The sequence below is a fragment of the Rosa chinensis genome, chromosome 3, assembly GCF_002994745.2.
Source record: "Rosa chinensis cultivar Old Blush chromosome 3, RchiOBHm-V2, whole genome shotgun sequence".
NCBI lineage: Eukaryota > Viridiplantae > Streptophyta > Magnoliopsida > Rosales > Rosaceae > Rosa > Rosa chinensis.
In genome coordinates this window covers 25593293-25613114 of record NC_037090.1, presented here as the reverse complement: position 1 = coordinate 25613114, position 19822 = coordinate 25593293, and the positions used below count along the sequence as shown (strand labels likewise).

The 19822-nt window shown below is 38.9% G+C and overlaps 2 protein-coding genes and 1 long non-coding RNA gene across 12 annotated transcripts; 1 reads left to right on the top strand and 2 right to left on the bottom strand.

The window, feature by feature from the left end:
* Positions 1 to 3416: 3416 nt before the first annotated feature.
* On the bottom strand, positions 3417 to 8414 carry LOC112194943. 10 transcript variants are annotated; one of them, XR_005808484.1, is made up of 10 exons: positions 8012 to 8414; positions 7105 to 7932; positions 6939 to 7005; positions 6686 to 6744; positions 6546 to 6606; positions 5724 to 5868; positions 4752 to 4888; positions 4108 to 4222; positions 3819 to 3991; positions 3417 to 3646 (listed from the first exon to the last, which is right to left on the bottom strand). It is a non-coding gene; the product is annotated as an uncharacterized LOC112194943 (long non-coding RNA). The 10 variants fall into 10 exon arrangements; XR_002934211.2 differs by having other exon boundaries at positions 6683 to 6744; positions 8012 to 8413; XR_005808483.1 differs by having other exon boundaries at positions 6546 to 6744; positions 6939 to 7022.
* A 2363-nt stretch (positions 8415 to 10777) lies between these two features.
* Positions 10778 to 12969, top strand: LOC112194917 (non-structural maintenance of chromosomes element 4 homolog A). Its single transcript, XM_024335169.2, has 7 exons — positions 10778 to 10960; positions 11169 to 11249; positions 11385 to 11619; positions 11727 to 11817; positions 12016 to 12232; positions 12320 to 12411; positions 12513 to 12969. The coding sequence occupies exons 1-7, from the start codon at positions 10819 to 10821 to the stop codon at positions 12777 to 12779; spliced, it is 1125 nt and encodes a 374-aa protein (XP_024190937.1). The 5' UTR covers positions 10778 to 10818; the 3' UTR covers positions 12780 to 12969.
* Positions 12970 to 13428: 459 nt separating this feature from the next.
* LOC112191350 (enoyl-[acyl-carrier-protein] reductase [NADH] 1, chloroplastic) lies at positions 13429 to 18177 on the bottom strand. The gene is made up of 13 exons (XM_024330665.2): positions 18016 to 18177; positions 17182 to 17493; positions 16475 to 16584; positions 16279 to 16334; positions 16060 to 16144; positions 15927 to 15974; positions 15264 to 15338; positions 15069 to 15180; positions 14918 to 14969; positions 14786 to 14837; positions 14604 to 14661; positions 14052 to 14150; positions 13429 to 13829 (listed from the first exon to the last, which is right to left on the bottom strand). The coding sequence occupies exons 2-13, from the start codon at positions 17456 to 17458 to the stop codon at positions 13678 to 13680; spliced, it is 1176 nt and encodes a 391-aa protein (XP_024186433.1). The 5' UTR covers positions 17459 to 17493; positions 18016 to 18177; the 3' UTR covers positions 13429 to 13677.
* Between the last annotated feature and the right edge of the window lie 1645 nt (positions 18178 to 19822).

Below are 19822 nucleotides of genomic sequence, written 5' to 3'. Positions count from 1 at the left end.
AGGAACTCTAACTTGACTAGGCTTGAAACCAATAAATAAATTTTGGAGCTCTAGTATGAAAATAGGCTTAAACCAAGTATTTAAAATGAATGACAAACTTTAATGTTTTTCAACGTGAAAACCGATGCATGATGTTTGAATAAACACGGCACCAATTCCAAGTGTTACCTGATGACCGGTCCCATAGACCCACTGCACGACCTTACCTCAATTTAATTTATCACCAGGTAAGCGTAGCGAGAACGTCCACTACCTAGCTACACACGCGTACCGAGTCCGTGATTGCAGATACTCGGACGACCGGTATAGCTAACCCTCCGGAGGTTTAGGGGATCGAACCCAAGGAAGTCAGTGCCCCTTTCGCTCTCAAGCCATCACATCTCTCACAATTTGGTTAGTATGCATTGCATTTTAACATAACCAAACCGTACCACCCATCATGCATCATTTTAACACAAGATATAAGAAAACAACTAATTGAGGAGAGTCCTAAATCCCTACCTGGATTTCGATGCTTTCTCTCACGTACTCCGAGAGTTGCGAACCTTCTGTTCCTCGGGTAACTGGAGTCCTAGATTCCGACTTTTCGATAGTTAATAACTTTTGGACAGTTAAACGAAATCTCAACGATTAATATATCATCCAAACCAACTTTTCCTGGTGTGATCAGGAGTTGACCAAGGGTTGACCACTTTGACCATGTTTGACCAATCGAGGTAGACTCGATAATTACCTAAATTATCGAACATTGACTTGAAGTTACGTTATCGACCAAACATATATTGAGTGCACCCGATTACTAAGGCCACCCAATGCATGTATAAACATTAATTTCTTTCCTTACTTATTATCAAACCACGAAATACACAAGCAAACCAAAGATCTCGAATTTACTTAACCGTTTTGCCGCATAGTAATTCCACGGAATTTACTATGGACACCCAAGCTTTATAGCTTCACCACATTTTTGATTTTTCCACAACCAATTCATAAATTCTAAACTGTTATCACCTAAATAACAACAACCACAATCAAACATGATAGTCATAATCCATTCACATCGACACACAACCCATTCTGCACATGCAATCGAGCTTATACACATTCAAACAACCAACTATCCATTTCAAGGCCACAACAACAGGTTATCCACTCATTTTCAAAACCAACCTTGAGCAACCAAACTTAGAACAAGCGTAATACAATCTCAGCCAAACGACCCATTCAGTTCATCTAACCTCCAAGTATCATACCAAGATCAAAACTTGGTTCAAGAGTTGAAATATACCTTCAAAAGCTACTTCGAGCAAGCTCGATTGAACAGGGATGATGACGAACTGGGAATCCAACACCAGCTAACAGTTCTTTGGAATTTAGCTTCAGTTTAGAACGACAAGCATCAACAAGTGGAGACGAAATGAAGAGCGAACCAAGAGAGGCCAGAGAAGTCGCCTGCGTCGAAGCAGAGCCGGAACCGAGAGGAATCCAGAAACCCAATTCATCAGAACTTACTCCAATCCGAAAACTAAGTATCAAATCGTGTATATTATGACGAAGGGATGAATTTCCATACCGAATGCGCCTTGAATGGTGGCCGAAAACTTGCAGAGATCGCCGGCGAAAGCTTGGACCTTCACTGTCTGCTCTTCGTTCTTGTCAGGTGCATGGACGATCTAAGAGCATCAGGCTATAGGCGACGAAGAGGCAAAGAAGATGGTGGTCGTCCGTCGTCGATCGGTGGCCGGACGAAGTAGCGCCGGTCGGACCCTGTTGCCGGTTTCTGGGTTTCGTTTCGGGTCAGAGAGAGAACTCTGATTCTCTCCTCTCTCTCGATCCATTTGGATCTCCCAACAGAGCACACATAGATAAATAGACTGACCCAATTAAGGATGAACGGCTAGGATCAAGAGGTGGAGTCGGTGGATGGCTAGGATCACGCCATCTGTTTCCTAATTTCTTAATTTAATTTCTAAAATTCCTCAACTTCGGAAAATAGTTAAAAAGCTCGGGTCACCGAAAAATTCTCCTAAAATTTCCACGAACTCGTCGTGACGTGTACTTCATTATCCAACTTCTAAATTGAAGATTTCACTTCATGAAATTTTCTGAAAATATTCTCGAGTACTTTAACTTTTATCGAAATCGATAAGTCAATTAGCGAACTATTTCATTTAAGCTCGAAAAACTTTTCCGGGGCTCACAGCGGCGCCAGTGTTCTTCAAGGCCATGATGTAGCCGGAATGGCCTGCTACTGAGATGATTTGAATCTTGATGATTCAAATCAGGGGAAGAACTCCGAAGAAGAAACCAAAAACAGAAGAAGAAGAAAGAAAGAAAGAAAGAAATAAAGAAGGAAACAAAAAAGAAATAAATAAAGAAAAAAAGAAAAAAAAAACTTTTGAGGGTAAATCAGTCTTTTTGCCTTCATTAAGTGACTCACGTGCGTGGCACGTGCAAAATTTAACAGTTCCGTGATGGAATTTGGTCGTAGGTACTATGTTGATACGAAAAAATGAGTCAAGGTATCACATTGATAACTTTGTAAGTTCAGGTATCATTTTGACAGTCCTCACAGTGTCCGGACACTGTTTGTGCATTTTTCCCTAAAAACAATAACTGTCTTATGATGTTATTCCCTTCCACCTTCCTGCATTAATTACATAGTATAAATACGATTATATCCTTGTTGAAAATTATTATTGACCATTTTATTTTAAAAGTTTATGAGTTTTTTTTTTTTTTTTTGTTGAGGGAAACGGAATCAGGTTCCATTAAATAAATATCAACGACGACTCTCCGTCAATCTAGAGGGATACGAGATTCCTCCTAATACAAATCAGTGCTCAAAGTAGACTGCGAAACGCAGATAATCATAAAGCTTAAACAGAAAAAACCTAACTAGAAAACAAATGCACGTCTACACCTATCTAACCCAAACAGAGGGCAGAACAAGGTGAAGGGATTATTTAAAGGAAAAAAAAGAAAAAGAAAACGCAGACCTACATAACCCCAAGCAAAGCAACTGGTATGAATCATTGACGCTTAAGACCCATATGGTGTACATCTTTGCAACACACTACACCAAAAATGGTCTTTTACGGCCCACCATGTATGCCGTAAAAGCCTATTTACGGCGCACAAAAACACGCTGTAAAAGCTCGCGCCGTAAAAGACCACATGTCTTTAACGGCGCGCAAAAATGCGTCATAAAAGAACAATTAGCGCGCCGTAAAAGTGGTTCTACAAGTGTTATTAAGGTCATTTACTGCCCATGTTGCACGCCGTAAAAGACCTCCTATTTAAGGCATACCCCTGCACGCCGTAAAAGAGTGACTGAATTCCTATTTAAGGCGCACTATGCGCGCCGTAAATGAGGTCTTTTCAAACAAAAAAAAAATTATATTGCTCAAATATCATATTCATATTACCCTCATAGGCTCATATCATATATATAAGAAGCTGGATGTAAAAGAAACACTTCATAAAATTTTCATCCCTAACAGATGCCACTACATATTTCTTACACTTAACTCAATAAGATGAGTACAAAATCAAATTTGTAAGACTTAATATCACACCACTGAAGCCATTCATTTATCCATGCTTTCAGCAACGGGTTGAAGGTAAAGCTGGCAACAAGCTCATCCTATAAAGAAAAAAATGGTGAACATGTATTTCAACTATATCAGATTCAAAGATCTTATGTAGTACAAGTTCACATTCAATAAACTGAAGTTCATATTCAATTATTATAGATTTTAACTGCCAATAAATGTAGAACAATGAGCAACTGAAATGCAATACAAGTTTGAATTTACCCTTCTCTAAGCACCTGGACGTGTTGAAGCTAGAAGCCTACAGCAACATTTGATGGAAGCATCACTTTGACAAAATGAGGATATCCACTGCCAATTGATCTGCAAGTTCCTCAGCTTTTTCCAGAAGTGATGATTTCTCAGATTGGGCTCTCTTTAATCGTTCCGACCTATGGCTATTAGTTGGTAAAAGTTAGATTTCTCACATTACACATATTACACTACTTTAGACAAAACAAAATATAAAGTGACAATTCATAAGGTTGCTAAAAGAGTCAGAAATGATCCTCACTTGAGTGTAACTATTGCACAGTATATCCCAGCAAGATGGTGCACTCAACCCTGCCATAGCAGAAGCAATCCCTGCCAATATATAGCACTGGATCTGAAATGGTTGGCCATGCCCTCTTTGGATAACAGAATGCAAAATAGCAACATGAATTTTGCAATGAGTCAATTGCTCTAGCTGCTTCTTGAAAAGAACAAAATAACATAGATCCTGATTTCACTACAAAGATAATCTGAAAGCTATACTAGTGCATATTTCAATGAATATCAAAACAATAAATTAATAGATGGACTTGATAGAATTGTATTGACAGCCAACCTTGAAGAAACATAAAAACCAAACATGAAAATGACAAACAAAAGAAAGCAATCAACAGACACTAGAAAGAATATATAGATAGAATAGTCTATCACAAAGGATATTTACCTAAATACTAATAAATATAGGATACGCCTCTATCCCAATTCCCTCAAAATTTTAAAGTTCTCCAAATTTAAGAAAGATGAACAGGACTATGAGAAACATCTAAAAACTTCAAGAGGACAAATATTACAAAATCCTTACATTTGAAAAGAAGTAATATGAAACATCAAAGAGAGCACATTATTAACAAAAGATATCCTTGTAAAAGCAAATGACATGCTCACCTTATAAGGTACTTAATACTAGCTGAATATTGTAAATCATTGTCTACTGATTTAGTGTCCTAGCCTCTGCAATCCTCCCAGAATCTTCTGACTTAACTCATTCATTCCGCATCAACCTCTTCTCTCATTCAAAGAAGCTTGTCACATGAAAAAGACCAAGTAGCTTAATGAAAAGCAATATCAACACAAACCACAACCAAACCTGACCCTAGAAAAAGTACAATATCAACAAAAACCACAACCAAACCTGAACCTAGAAAAAGTATTTGTTTGCATTTAATTTGTGCCAGTGAAATATAGCTCAAAGATGAACAAAAAGGAAATAGGCAAAAACCATAAGTTAAAGTTTATCCACCATTTTAACAAACAATACAGATCATGATTGCAAAGTAGTAAATTAACACACAGACTTTTTAGGGTAATTAGTACTTCAAAGTGGATCCCTCCAGGTTAGCTTTCTTTGCATCTGCAGTAGTATTATAGTAATAAATTTTTTAAATACTAAGAGAAACACGATTGTTTCTAAATACTAGGAATAAGACTGTGGTTTGGTTCATATGCCTATGCATCTTTTATATGAAAGTAATTGTACTTATTTATAATTGTAGCCATGTGTACAGTTTGCTCCGAATCTGTACTTATTTATATGAAATTAATTTATTGGTTCAATCAAATTTTCAGATTTATGATCTGAATCCCATAATCGGTTAACTTAAATTGACTTCCATTACAGCCAGCATGCTTGAAGAAAGTTTTGAGATAAGATTAACAATTTAAAATGAAAAACAAAAGAAACAATTTAAAAATAAATTAAAGTAATTTTTCTGAGGAACTCCTCAATTGGCTCTGAGTGGCATAATATATCTGCCGTTGTGATTATGCAATACATAAACCACCATATACTCATATGTCATGAGCAACACCATGATATGACATATATGGCACACAAAATACTCCAAAAGTAGGTCATACCTGTGCCAAATTTGAAGAAAGAACTCGTTCAAGATCATCAATTTCCTTTTGAAGCCATTTGTCACGAGCAGCTTTACTTGGAAACTGGGTCGCACGACCTTGTTTTTGATAAAGTATGCTAAGCTGCTTCTCGCACTCCATTATTCTATATTCCAAGAGAACCAAATGTGAGAAAAAATACCAGCACCAATTTTGCAAATCTCAGAATAAATTACATTATTTGGAATGGACTTGATAGAGCATATGTAGATAACACATAACTGTTACAAAGCCATAGTTCAGTCATATAAAACAGGTGCACAGAGTACTTAAAACTGATTAGCTAAATTGTTCAAGTAAAACAGAAACAAGGAGAGGCAACCATGTAAGATTTAAGTTTCCCGTGTAATATAGTAATTCATTACCAGGGCAACTTAATCTTACTTTCTTATAATTGCACCAAATTTAGCAACTATAGGGATAGCGCAGAAGGTACACAACTGGATTAGTATGCAAATTAACATAGTATTTGTCGAATACAGGGAGACTAGATGAACAAATTTTGTAGCCTGCACATGAATGGTATGGAGATGACATGACATATTGTAAACAAAATAAGATTAACATTTTCAAAGGGATGAAGCAAAAGAATAACAAGCTGATATTCTTTTAGGATCATTTTTTTTTTCCAGATACTGTAGGAAATGACTCATGAAGTTTACAATTTTATGCATCAACAAGAAACAATAATAAAAACTTATATAAAATAAGAATACAATAAATGGACAGAAAATATATTTATAACTCGTCCAAGTCCACATGGCAATCGAAGTTGGGACATACCTGCAAAGAGCAGTATGACAGCACAAAGCATGAGAGAGCAAGAGAACAAGTAGACCCAAACCTGGATGAACCAAGCATGCCAAAGTAATTGCAGCAAGTGCTGTAAGCATTAGTGGATTAGCTCTTACAACCCTTACCACCTGTTCATAAAAGAGTCGTGTCAAAGTTCATGAGTCAGCATTTCAACCTTTTTCAAGAACTGAAGGAAACAAAAAGGGGAAGTAATAGTCAAAGGGGGGTATAATCTTTTAAAATTGGAAGTGCACAAAATCACCAAACACAGCGATATAAAGACATTCAAACACAGTTTCTAATAGCTACATGTGCAAGACACCAGTTCATAAAAATGCTTGAGCTGGTAATGATGATATTGTACTACAAGATAAAGTTTACCTTCCATGAACAGAAAACAGAGGCTATATTCACAAACCATTGAGAAGTTTTTCCCCCAAATTGAAACCTGCAAAAAAATAATTCCTATCATTCCATTATTGGCACTAGTAAACACGTAATCTTTTATCGAATTTTGTATAAAGAGCAATAAAGCAAGCTTACTGACCTTTTCTTGATGAAAATATGTAGCAGAGCAGCCCCATAAAAGGCGAACTGGGATATCAAAATCAGAATGGCTATGAAGCCATTAGCAAGGAAATAGCAGACAACTGATACAATGGTGAAGCTAGCAAATGAAGGAGAAGGTTGAGAAATCCAAAAACCAATGAGTAAAGAAAGACCGATTGGTGCAATAGACAACGAATATTTCTCACACCAGAATCATTGATACAAATTATATACAAAAACATCTAATCATAAACAAGAATGGGTTTTGAATCCGAATCCGAATCCAAGATCCAACCACAGAAAACAACAAACGGAATAGATGAGCATATACAAATTGAAACAGAGATAGCTAAGCGATCTGGGTGGTGGCCCAGAAAATTGGGAAAATAAAAAAACAGGTGAAGATATCATAAAGATGAGATTTTGATTTCAGAATTTAGAGGATTACATGTAAAATACCAATCTTTACTTAGAGAGAGAGAGAGAGAGAGAGAGAGAGAGAGAGAGAGAGAGAGAGAAGGAGGGTCCTGGTGGTGGTGGTGGTACAGGATCTCTGTGCAACTGGGGTTGGCTTTAGAGAATCTGAAGAACAAGGGCCTATCGTCGCCCTACTGTCAATGAACTCCCTCACCTCTACTGACAGTGAACTTCAAAGGCGTCCCCCTATTGTCGCCGCTCAAATCGAACTGTGTAATGTACTTAATTGAAACAGAATCGCAATCAACTTCAATCCAATGCAACTAAAACAATTCCAAAAAAGCTCAAATTCAATGCAACTTCAATCCGTCGCCTCCTTGGTGATACCCTGCCTTTCCGATGCTCACACCTACAAATCCAAAACAATTGGTTTGATTGGTTGGACTTAGGGTTTTCAGATGAATGGAAAGAGGGCTTACGATACCGACGAGCTCACATCGCTACTCCTCGTCACCGTCATCGACCAGAAGCATCATCGGTCCTTGTGTCGGCATCGGACTTCTGAATATCTCTTGGGCTTTCGGTGGATCTAGAGATAGAAAGCGTCGCTCTGCGCCATATTGTTCAAGTCCCAATCCTCCTCCTGCTCGGGCAGAAGGTGTTCGACGAAAGCAGTGGAGGAGGGGACGGCGGAATGGAACGGCAAAGATGATGAGTGGGGAGGATCGGCAGTGGGGAGTGGGGAAGAGAGTGAGGATCGGCAGTGGGGAAGAGAGTGAGGTAGAGGAAGAGGGAAAGGGGAGATGAGAAAAGAAAAGGTCGGCTTCTAACTTCTAAGTGATAGAATAAGAAGAGGACTGAAAATGGAGTTTGAGACTAATAAAAAGTCCGGAGGGAATTTCAACTTTTAGCTAATAAAATGGGCGGGCTATGGCATTTAAGGCGTGCTCTTGACGCATGCCGTAAAAAACTTAACATACATGCCTTTTACGGCATGCAAAAAATGAGTGCTGTAAATGTGTATATATATTTACGGCATGCAAGAGATGTGCGCCGTAATTGTATTGTAACATTTATGGCGCGCAAAAAATGTGAGCTGTAAAAGACTAAACACCCATGAGTTTTACGGCGTGCAATACATGTGCGCCGTAAATGTATATACATTTATATACATTTACGGCGCACATCAAATGTGTGCCGTAAATATATGTCATTTACGGCGTGCTTTTTTGTGCGCCGTAAATTTCGCGCAGTAAAAGCCAACTTTTGGTGTAGTGACATCACAGCATCAGCTTCACCAGGGAAAATGTAGGACTGCAACCCTAATCTTCTCGAGATAGGCTGTTCTTCTCCAACCCCTCCTTAGTTGGGTCCACAACCTTTGACGCAGGTGCAGGCTTAGGTTTGTTTCTACTCCCCCAAGGTCAGCCCTTTTGTCTTTGGAACCTTCCCAGGGACCTCAATCAAGCCATCAGCAAGCTTAAGACGTTTCCCATTCTCAACCCAATCCTCCTCGCGGAGCCGTCGCACACCCAAAACCTTATATCGGTGTCAAAATGAAAAGCAGCCCCCGCCTTTAGGCCCAAATGGCCCAACAGCCAGTCCACTAACCCCCACCTTGGTCAAACCAGGCCCATTGGTCAACCCTAATTCAAAATTAGGGTTTGCCACCGAAAAACTCAGGGACGCCAAGGGGACCAGCGACACCGGAGATGGGTAACCCAGCTCCGCCTCCGTACCATGCTACCTAACCACTGCAAGCAGCCCATCTCCATCCGGCAAGACCCCAGACTCCTCTACAGCCACCGAACCCACCGGCAAACTGGTTCCTACATCCGAGTCCACTTGCACCGGTGCATCAACCACCGTTGACAGCAGCCACCGTTAAAAGTTTATGAGATTTGTGTAACTATATATTTTAATATATGAGGATATAAATGGAATAGTAGTATGATTTTGTTTGTTTCCTTACACAAACCTAACACTAGAATGGAAACAAACATATATTTTCTCTTTGCTTTCCCAAGTTTTCCAAACAGTGGAAATGAAAGTTAGTGGAAAGTTTGTTTTCCTTTTTCATAGAATTTCCTAATGAATTGATTTCCTTTTGGTGAACCAAATGAGGCCTTATAGCATCTCCAAGCAATCCATCAAAATAAATATGTCAAATTTCAGTCAAATGTCTATGTGGTAAGTGTAAATAATATGTCAAATTTTCTCTCATTCTGACGGATGTGTCACATTACCAAAAAAAAAATGAATGTGCCAAATATTAATTTACTCATATACGTACGAGGTCAACCCTCAATAAATTAATATATTTCAATCACCTGGTGTGGTACGGTTGGTCGAGAAGCCTAACATGCATGGAATTCTCACGTCTAGCATTCGAGTCACAACTCCCACTACTTTGTGGCCAGCAGATTTGAAGGGTCTTCGGGTTCGTGCGCCTGCGAAGAATGATTAGTTTGACTTTATTGGAAATAGCCTCATGGACCTCGATCAGAATACTAACTGGGTGTAGGTGTTACTAACTCGTTAATATAACCTCATGAACCTCATAGTTTCGACAAAAAAATGATGTTGCGAAGTTCAATGTCTTTTGACACATTTCAAGGAAAGAAACAAAGTTAAATCCTGCTAGAACAAAGACCGTTGTTGGTAATTTTGAGCCCAAAAATACCTCCCAGGATAGTTGATGATTGTAGCTTGAACCCAGAGGTAAAGATCGCTCCTAAGGCAAGGATTGATCACATACCTACCTCTAGACCTCTATTGCCGTCGTAAATTGATGGCCATGGCCCATGGGTCAATAAATATATTACAATAATCAATTATGATTTCCGAATATTTTGAGTGTGATTGGAGATTTGGAGCAACATATCCATAATTCCCTATATTTAGATTTTAGTTACTTTTTTTATCGACAAATTTGACCCAAAAAAAAAAATGTAAAGGAATAAGATGTTCAATCTGAAAAATAATGGTTTCGCATAAATTAAGACCAACCCTCGCGACATATGAATGCTTAAAGCCGGAATGGCGTCGATTGCAATCTAGGAGTCTTTTCTTTGGCCATTTAATATCGAAATAATAATGTCACGAAATCTGAGCCGTCTATCGGATAGAAGAAGTGGAAGAGGGAAACAACTCTTCAAATTCCCGAGTCTTGCCCTGTACGATTCCAATAGCGTCTCCTAGTAACATACATATATATTCCTCGAAATTAGAAACCTAAAAAAATCACCGAGAATATATATACCTTACCGGAGAAGTTTCCCAAGTTGTTGTAGGGATGGTGAAACGCGTATTGGGTTGTGCTACTAGTACTAGTAGCGGAGGAGATGAAACGCACGAAACTGATCACGCGACGCCGGCGGTGGCTGACCCTAGAGTACTCCGATCACGCTACCACACTGTCAAGACCATCCTCTACGGTATCTTCAATCTCTTACTTCTCTTGCTATCTAGCTACTTGTATGTGTTTCATGTTTGGCTTCACACACTAGTTTGGGGTTTGAGTTATTGTATGATGATTAGTTTGTATCACATGAGAATAAAGGCTAAAGAGAATTTGGGTCAATTTTCTTAGAGTTGAAGTAATGAAACTAAGAAGAAACTGAGTTTGATGTTCTTTCTTTGAAGATGAAAGAGAGGATCTCACAAGAGCAGATTCGGAGAAGTTCAATTCGATCATTAAGGAAGTGGAGAGCTTGCACCAGCTGGGTACTTCTACTTGTTTGTCATAGATATTGGTTTTGATCTTCCTTTTATGATATAGCACAGTTGTGTGTAAAGTAATTTTGTATCCGTTTGATGCTTAATTGAATGGTGGCATGGTTTAATTGCAATGCATTACAGTAACAAAGCCAAGAGAGCAAGTCGCGGATGCGGAGGCGCTTTTGGATATTGCAAGCACCCTGATGACCTCTGTACTGGCACATAACAAGGAAGGAATTACAGCTTCGGGTTTCGTCAACTGTATTCTTAGTGACTTCAGGAAACCGAGTGGTAATGGCAGCAGCTCTATATCTTGGAGGGACATTGGGAATGCGGTATCGCATGTTTTCCAGAGAAGCCCTCGATGCTGCACTATGTAATAACGATGGAATTGTTTTCATGTTATTTATTTATTTTTTTGGTCATGTTCCATCTGTTCTGAATTCGTTGAATGCTTACTTGTATGGTTTTCTATTCATTCAGGATTGGGCCAATGAATGCTGTTGTGAAGCAACGAAAGGTTTATCAACGTCAAAAACGTGGGAATCCTACAGACAATGATACCCCTAAAGAGGTGAGAGACTTAAGTTGAAGTTAAAGTTATACTGTGTCTTCAGAACAAGATTGCATTTTGCTCACTTACCAGAAAGATTGCAGCATCTTTACTTATCTATTGCGCTGAATCATTAACATTTCAATAAGTTGGATTATGTACTGTTTTTTCGGGGCACTTGGAGCATTTAGCTAAAGTTTACTGTAACTTTGTGTGCAGCTTGGTGATGCTGTTGTAGAAGAGGAAACAGAGACTGTTAAAAATGTGGCAACTATGTTTAATATTTTGAAGAAAAAGAGAAGGGTCAGGCTTGAATATCTAGTTTTGAATGGAAATTCTTTTTCACAGACAGTGGAAAATGTGTTTGCCCTATCGTTTCTTGTTAAAGATGGGCGAGTCGAAATAAAAGTGAACGAGGAAGGCCATCATCTAGTGTGTAAGTTCGTACTTTGCAAATGCTCTTACTTGCTTCTATGTTTCATTTGGTCATTCATGTAGTTTTTCTCTGTGTTTGGTATGTCAGCGCCAAGGAATGCTCCTGCTGCCGAAGCAATTGCCTCAGGCGCTGTTACTTACTGCCACTTAATCTTCAGATTTGATTTCAAGGACTGGAAGGTACTTGAAGATTTTATTGATTGAATGTTTATAATAGTCTTGATTGATCAGTAAAGAAGGATTTCCCTTTACTTAACCGCTGCTTTTTTCGGAATGCTCAGTTAATGAAAGAAGTTGTTGGGAATGGGGAGGAGCTGATGCCACATAGGTCAGCTGACCATGTATCAAACAATTCGCAACTGGAAGAACCTCAAGCAACAACAGGTACAACACCAATTAGGAAGTTCTCAAGGAACAGAGGCTTGGTTATAAGGGAGCAGCACGTTGGGACTGATAGTAGCAGCAGATCAATTGCTGAAGACAGCGCTGAATGTGATTATGCTGCAAGCGCTTCTGCCACTCGTAAAGGGAAGCGTAAACTGATATGAAGTTTTACCATGGATGTTGTATATATACTTACTGTTTTCTAGCATCTAGAAACTTTGGTTTTCAAGTTACAACTAGCAGTCACTTAGCTGACATCAAGGACTTGCTGTATGAAAATACAATTATATTAGTTGTAAAATTTGCTCTAACTACAAGTCCTTTAGGGTATTAGTCAGAATTTTATGCACTATTTTTGTTCATGCATATATAAAGACTCACTAGGACTCTGTCCTTCCTCCTGTCCGATTTCTCTGTTTTTTTAGTTGATGCTTGTACTGAAAATAGTTAGGATTTAATGCAATCTTTGGTTTCACCTTTATTAGATTCAGCCCAGGTGGATATTGAATTTCCACAAGCGGTACTGCCCAATACTGTATTTGAAGGAGTCGGGTGAACGTAGGAGAATTATCTAAATGGCCAAATGTTATCTCATTCGCCATGTGGCTCAGTGAATTCATGTTTTACCAAGTTTTGGATCCTAATGTGGTTAACCGTAAGTCTACCAGGTGACCTGGAGTACACTATGATGGAGGTCATGAAGTAGGGGCATTAGATTAGACTGACAAGAGTTGCAGCTCCCATGCCTGCCCATGACGAGCTTCTTTAACAAGAATATAAACCATCAGCTGATAGTGCAAGTTTCATTGCATATCTTCACGTTGGCTTTGAGTCGGGCCTGAATTGCGATTACATTAAAAACGATAACTGTCTTATGATGTTATTCTGGATACATGATACAAAATTCAAAGAGCAAAAATGGATTCTAACTAAAAAGATGAGAAAATTGTTCCACAGTACAGATTGACCTACACTTAACCTCAATACTTGATAGAAAGCACAGCACTACAATAATGCAATCCTTGTTATTATCTCAACCTCTATAGTCTATAGAGCATAGCACTAGGCTTCTTTTGGAAGCTCAAGGTTTTCAAAAATCGGGCTGTCAACTCCCACACCCATTGCATTTAGACCATTGTCGACGTATACAACACTGCCGGTGATTGCTGATGCCAATGGTGATGCAAGGAAGGCAGCAACGTTCCCCACCTCCTCTGTTTCCATGCATGTATAAAGTTATATAAGGTCAGAGAAAGAGAGCTTACCTAAGTTACCAGGTAAAATCAAATGGAGAATGAAAAAATGAAATGGATTTGCCAGCATCTGGTTTTCTTGCAAATTGCAATTATGCATTAATTCTGGGCTAACTAGTCGACAAGTGATCATACGCTAAAGATATCATGATCCTTGAACAAGTTGTGTACTTGAATACTTACCAGCAGACAACTCTTTCGGTAAGGGAGCATTGGCTGATGAGTAATCAATCATCATATCGATAAAACCAATAGCTTTTGCAGCACGACTTCTTAATGGGCCTGCATTAAGGAAAGAGAACATGAGTATAATAAATTTGACACAGAGAATTGTGTAGCATTTAATCATCAGTTTGTCCAGAAAATGACTATCTCTGTGAAAAGCATCAGCCACAGCATACAAGAAGTGCACCCCATCTCTTCCAAGAGATGTTGATAAGAATCTTTAAATAAGATGCTTTCATTAGAACAGCTTATCCAGAAGATGTCTGCTTATCTCTATGAAACACATCACCCACAGAATAGGATGGGGGAGATGTTAAAAAAATACGATAGTTAAATTGACATTGATCCAAGATGAAGGCTCCTAGTAACTTCATCAATATCATATCGGCATCATATTGATCTTTTGACATCAAAACAATTACTGTCATAAGCTTAAGCCACAAGATGGTAATGTTCATGTTGGCAAGAAGAGTGTCAGACTGATTCTGTAAAAATAATTTATCGAAGTACCTGCAGATATTGTGTTGACTCTGAGTCTGTGTTTTCTCCCAGCTTCAAAGGCCAGCACCTAAATCAAGCATAGAAATGCAGCACATTTCATCACAAAAAAGTTTTTATTTTTATTTTTAAAATATCTAGAAAAGATCAATTTAAACATAACTAAGTAAAATAAAACCAATTAAATGACTCACACGTGTGTCACTCTCTAGAGCAGCCTTCGCTGAGCTCATACCTCCACCATATCTGCAAATACACTAGTCAAACATCAAAATTTATTTTGAGAATGCTGCCCACTGATAGTTGCAATGCAAGTAGATACATACCCGGGAATGATCCTCTCAGAAGCAATGTATGTCAGAGAGATTGACGCACCACCTGTCATGTTAACATTGATCCTTAGATTATAGGCTATCTAACAACACTTGCTCGAATGTCACGAGATTCTTGGAAAAAGGAGGTAGGGAAAAAACATGCCTGGGTTCATTATTGGAGCAAAATGCTGGAGTAAAGAAATAAACGAGTAGCTTGATGCAGAGATAGCTGCAAGATATCCATATCTTGATGTTTCCATAAGAGGTTTGACAACCTGTGCATGATACATTAACTGTCTAAGTACCATGAAGATCTTAAACAATATTGCGAAACAAAAGAATGTGAAGAAGCGTTCACCTCTGGTCCATTAGCCAGGGAATGGACTAGGATATCAATGCTGCCAAAATCCTCCTTAACAGATTCAGCAACCTCCTGCAAAACAGTTTTAAAGAATAAGTTAACTTTGCTAGCTGGACGAGTTTCTTAATCCATCATCTAGAAACCTAGACATTATAAAACAGCAAATAAGCTCAATAATTCAAGAATACATAGCCGACAAAGTTCAGTGACAAGAAACACCTGAAAACATAGATTTGCGAATAAGCTACACATATATCAAACAAGCCATTCACCATGAAGTTCAATTACCAGAGACATCTAGAAATATTTAGCCAACCAAACTAATGGCCATGTAACCAAGGGTGGAGGTGCTATATAAGAAAAACTATCAGTATATCTTTGGGGAGTCCAAGGTGTTGAAAATTGTTAAATCACATGAAATATGTCAAAATTATATGTTGTTTGCAAATTCTTTATCTGGGAGAGGGAGGTAGGAGCCCCCGCTTACTTCTTTATCTGAATGTCATGGACTCACACTAAAGCTAAAAATTTAGTCATTCGTGACTCTTGCTCTGTTTTTTTTTTTTGGCGTCATTTGTGACTACTGTAGTCATGTTCAGTAACTCGATATCCAAGTTGATAACTACAATTGAACAGTAATATGGTCAACGGAAGATGTACCTTAACCGTCCACTTTGAGGACCCCAAGTAGCGTTTGTTTGATTTTATCTGCATAGAACCACAATATGAACATCACTACAAGTATAATTAGACATTATTCATACTTCAGAAACTAAAGCAGGAGAGTTTGTACATCTTCAGGAACATCATCAGGATTGTCAAAAACTGCATCCAATGGATAGACTTTTGTAATTTCCATCAAAGAACCGTCGGGCAATCTAAAGACAAAAAAAAAAAAAAAAAAAGAACAAAAAGGAGAAAAAAATACTTAGCAATAATAGAAAAGTATAAATACTTAGAAAACATCGATAGAGTTGCATGAAACTCTGGAAAGAGAAAATAGAGCTCTTACATGCGTGATTCATCAAACTTCCCACGCCTTAAACTGGACTCGAAAATGTTAAGTGCCTATGAGGAATAAGAATTCATGAAAAACTATACAACTTTTCAGAAACTAAAGCTCCACAACTGAAAACTGGATTAGATTTATTATTTATTTATTTATTTCAACAGGAAACCAGAGAACTGGATTAGATCAATTTGCATACCGGCACCCATGTACCAAGAAGAATTTCAGCACCAGCAGCAGCAAGTTGTTTTGCTATTGCCCATCCATATCCATTATCATCAGCCACACCAGCAATGAATGCTCTCTTTCCTGCAAACAGCTGTCCCATTGTTAGATACAGCAGTCCTACATTCTTCTTGTGGACAATTATCAATTTATCGACTCAGGGAACCAACATCAGAAACACAGTACATTCAGCCATCTTTCAAAACGTAGTCAAATACCGTATGCTATCTTCTTGATTTAGAGCAATAATTCTCTTCATTGTCTGGACATAAAATTCAAAAGATACAAACTGCATCTGTAGCTCTTTGTTGACCTCACCATTGTAGGAAAATCAATTATCACTGAGGATGACGACAAGAACCATGCTCAAAAAATTTCAAAAATATATCTCTGACTCATTTTGAATAACTTTTAGTTCATATTTGCCTTTATGGTTTGAATCCACTTGCTTGTTTAGGTACATACAAGTATCCTAGATATGGCAAGATCACAATCTGAACGCTATTTCTTTAATCTCAGTCAAAATGAGGTTACAAGGATGCTGGTTTTCTAGTTTGAATGTAACTGCAAACCCTTATAACTCCTGTAGCTTATATTTGTGTGTCATCATTGGTGTGAAGTCAATAAAAACAAAGAAAAACGCACACTTAGAACATAATTGCAATAAGAAAGATGCTAGACCTCTCAAATCAATAGGCAATCCAGGCAATGGAGTGTTCTCAGCTGCTGCTGACATCGCTCTTGTGATAACCTTTACAGACTTCGCAGGGCCTGATTGGATGCTCGGGAAGAATGGTTGCCTTGATGAGATGTGGGAAGAGCTTCTAAGCCCCTTAGAAACCGCCACTTCACTGTTAGCACCGAAATTGGCAGTACATGACATGTATGTTCTTCGGGAAGAAGATATGGAAGGCTTAATTGCTGCCATGTGTGAACCAGGAGCTGCAGTAGTGGCCATTTTCGATACAGATCACCAGAAACCAAAACAAAACTCTGCAAGATTGAAAAGCACTTTTACACATAAGCAAGCAACATACGTATTAACCACTACACTCCAGTAAATAGAACTAATTTCACTAAAAAACCCAATAAAATTGCGAATAGTTTCGTAACTGGCAATCAAATAGTTACTGGTCTAGTCTGGATTGTAAGACCACTGAACATGAGTCTCAAGATTTAACCTTTACTTGATTAAATCTTCAAATGAGTGAAACATTAACTGTACCAAATAAATAATCACAAGGAACCAGAAAACTAATAAAGAAATTGCTGGGCTCACATTAATAAGTAACACTAAACACTAAAGTGACCAAATGAGTAGACCCACATTCGAGCAATCTGAATCAATCTCACTACAAAAGCCTTTTTTTCTGAAAAGCAAGTAAATCAGACAACTTGGAAACACAAACATGGAACCCAGTAACAACATGGGATTGCAATCAGAAGAGCCGGATCAGAGCTCAGAAATGAATGAGATGCATGCATACATTTTCACCTAGGAGATCGGAGACGTACCTTCGAAGTCTGATAGTGTTTGAGAGAGCAAAGAAGGAAGGGTTGCAGTGAGGGGTTTTTATATAAATGTGAGGGAGTGTGGTTTTGTGTGGGGGTTCGATGAAACCAAAGCCTGAGGCTTTTGGTTTGTTGGAGGGTTGGTCAGTCGGTGTTGGCAAACTTTGTAAATGCCGAAACAGAGCGTTGATCTGTTCGTTGCTTTTGGCGCCCCTGTGTAATGACGTGTTTGCCCTTGTGCTTAACTGGGCCTTTTGGACTTGATTGGAAGGGTTCAGCTCTAATATGCCCCATTCCCATGGGGTGTCTTGAGAGAAAAACACTAGGAATTTCTTGACCGAGAAGTTGAGAAGTCCAGGTCCAATTCTCCATGAGCCGGGAAGTTTTTCTGGTCCATTGCTGTCACTTTATTTTTCACTTTTTGGCAAATAATGTGTTAACGTTGTCGACCGAGGGGTCTTATTTAGCATTAGAGAGAGAGAGAGAGAAAGAGTAAGAGAGAGTGAGAAACACGATGTCTAGTGGTTCGTCTCCCGCTTTAGGCCACTTGAAATATTTAACTAGTGTTTGGGCCTTGCGGCCCAATAGGATTACATGAGGATGTAATGGAGTGTGGAGTAAGTGGGAAAGAGTCTCATTTTATAGGGAATGGTCCTTCCTATACATTTTCTTCTATGTGGAACACAAAGTCCTTATTCTAGTGTAGAAAGCTTACCATAGAGGCATCTTGGCAAGCCCGAAGAGGTAGCTTCCTGGCAAGCTCTTGGCGGCTTTCGACTACCACATGGTAGCTTGGGTGTCAGGGTATGAGATGTATATTGCGGTCGGGCCCCACTATGGCTTGTGGGCCCACAAAAAGGGTGTTGCTTATGCTTGGTGATATAACTAGAGAATAAGCTATGGTAGTGGAAGTATCTACAAGTCCCGAAGTCCCTAAGTAAGAGGAGCTTATTGGTTGGAGAGTTATAAACATGATGTTATCAAGCATAAATGACGTCTGGGCGGTACCCAGCCCCTACAAGTCCCCAAACTCCGTAAGCAAGAAAGGTCTATTTAACCTGCAAAACAAAGATAGAAGCTGTTAACGTTAGAAATCGAAGGCTTTAGTTAACGTTAAAGAAAGAGAGAGAGGGAAGAGTGACACAAGAAGTATAGTGGTTCATCTCTCGAGTACATCCACTTGAAATGTTTAACTACGTGTGTTGGGCCTCGCGGCCCAAGTATATGAGGATGTAATGGGATGGTCTCCAAGTGGGAGGATGGGTCCTTTTTGTAAGGAATGGAGCTACTCTCCTTTACATATTTTCCAATGAAAACAACTATTCTAGTCTAGGAAGCCATATTGTAACGACAACTTGGCAAAGCCAGGAAGGTGGCTTCCCGGCGAGGTCTTGGCCACTTCCGACAATCACGGTGTAGCTTGGACGTCGGGTTATGGGATGCATATCGCGGTTGAGTTCCACCATGGCTTGTGGGCCCACTAGGAGGGTGTTACTTATGCTTGTTGATGTAGCAAATCCTCCATATTAGTGGAGGTATGTACAAAAGCATGCTCATGTAGAATGCTTGTTGTATTGGGTAATGTATGTGAGTTGTACTGATATGCATTAGCATGTATGAATGTACGAGGTGCATGTGTTAGCCAAATAATCACCCTCAAGTATAAGGCGTATAAGTAATAGTGTAAGGATTTAAGAAAGGTAGTCGAACTCATGAGGATTGGATTCCTTTCGCTAGCTAGGTGTGAACTTAAGGAAAGCTAAAATATGCAAATGTACAATCACGAACATAGAATCACTAGGAAATCTAG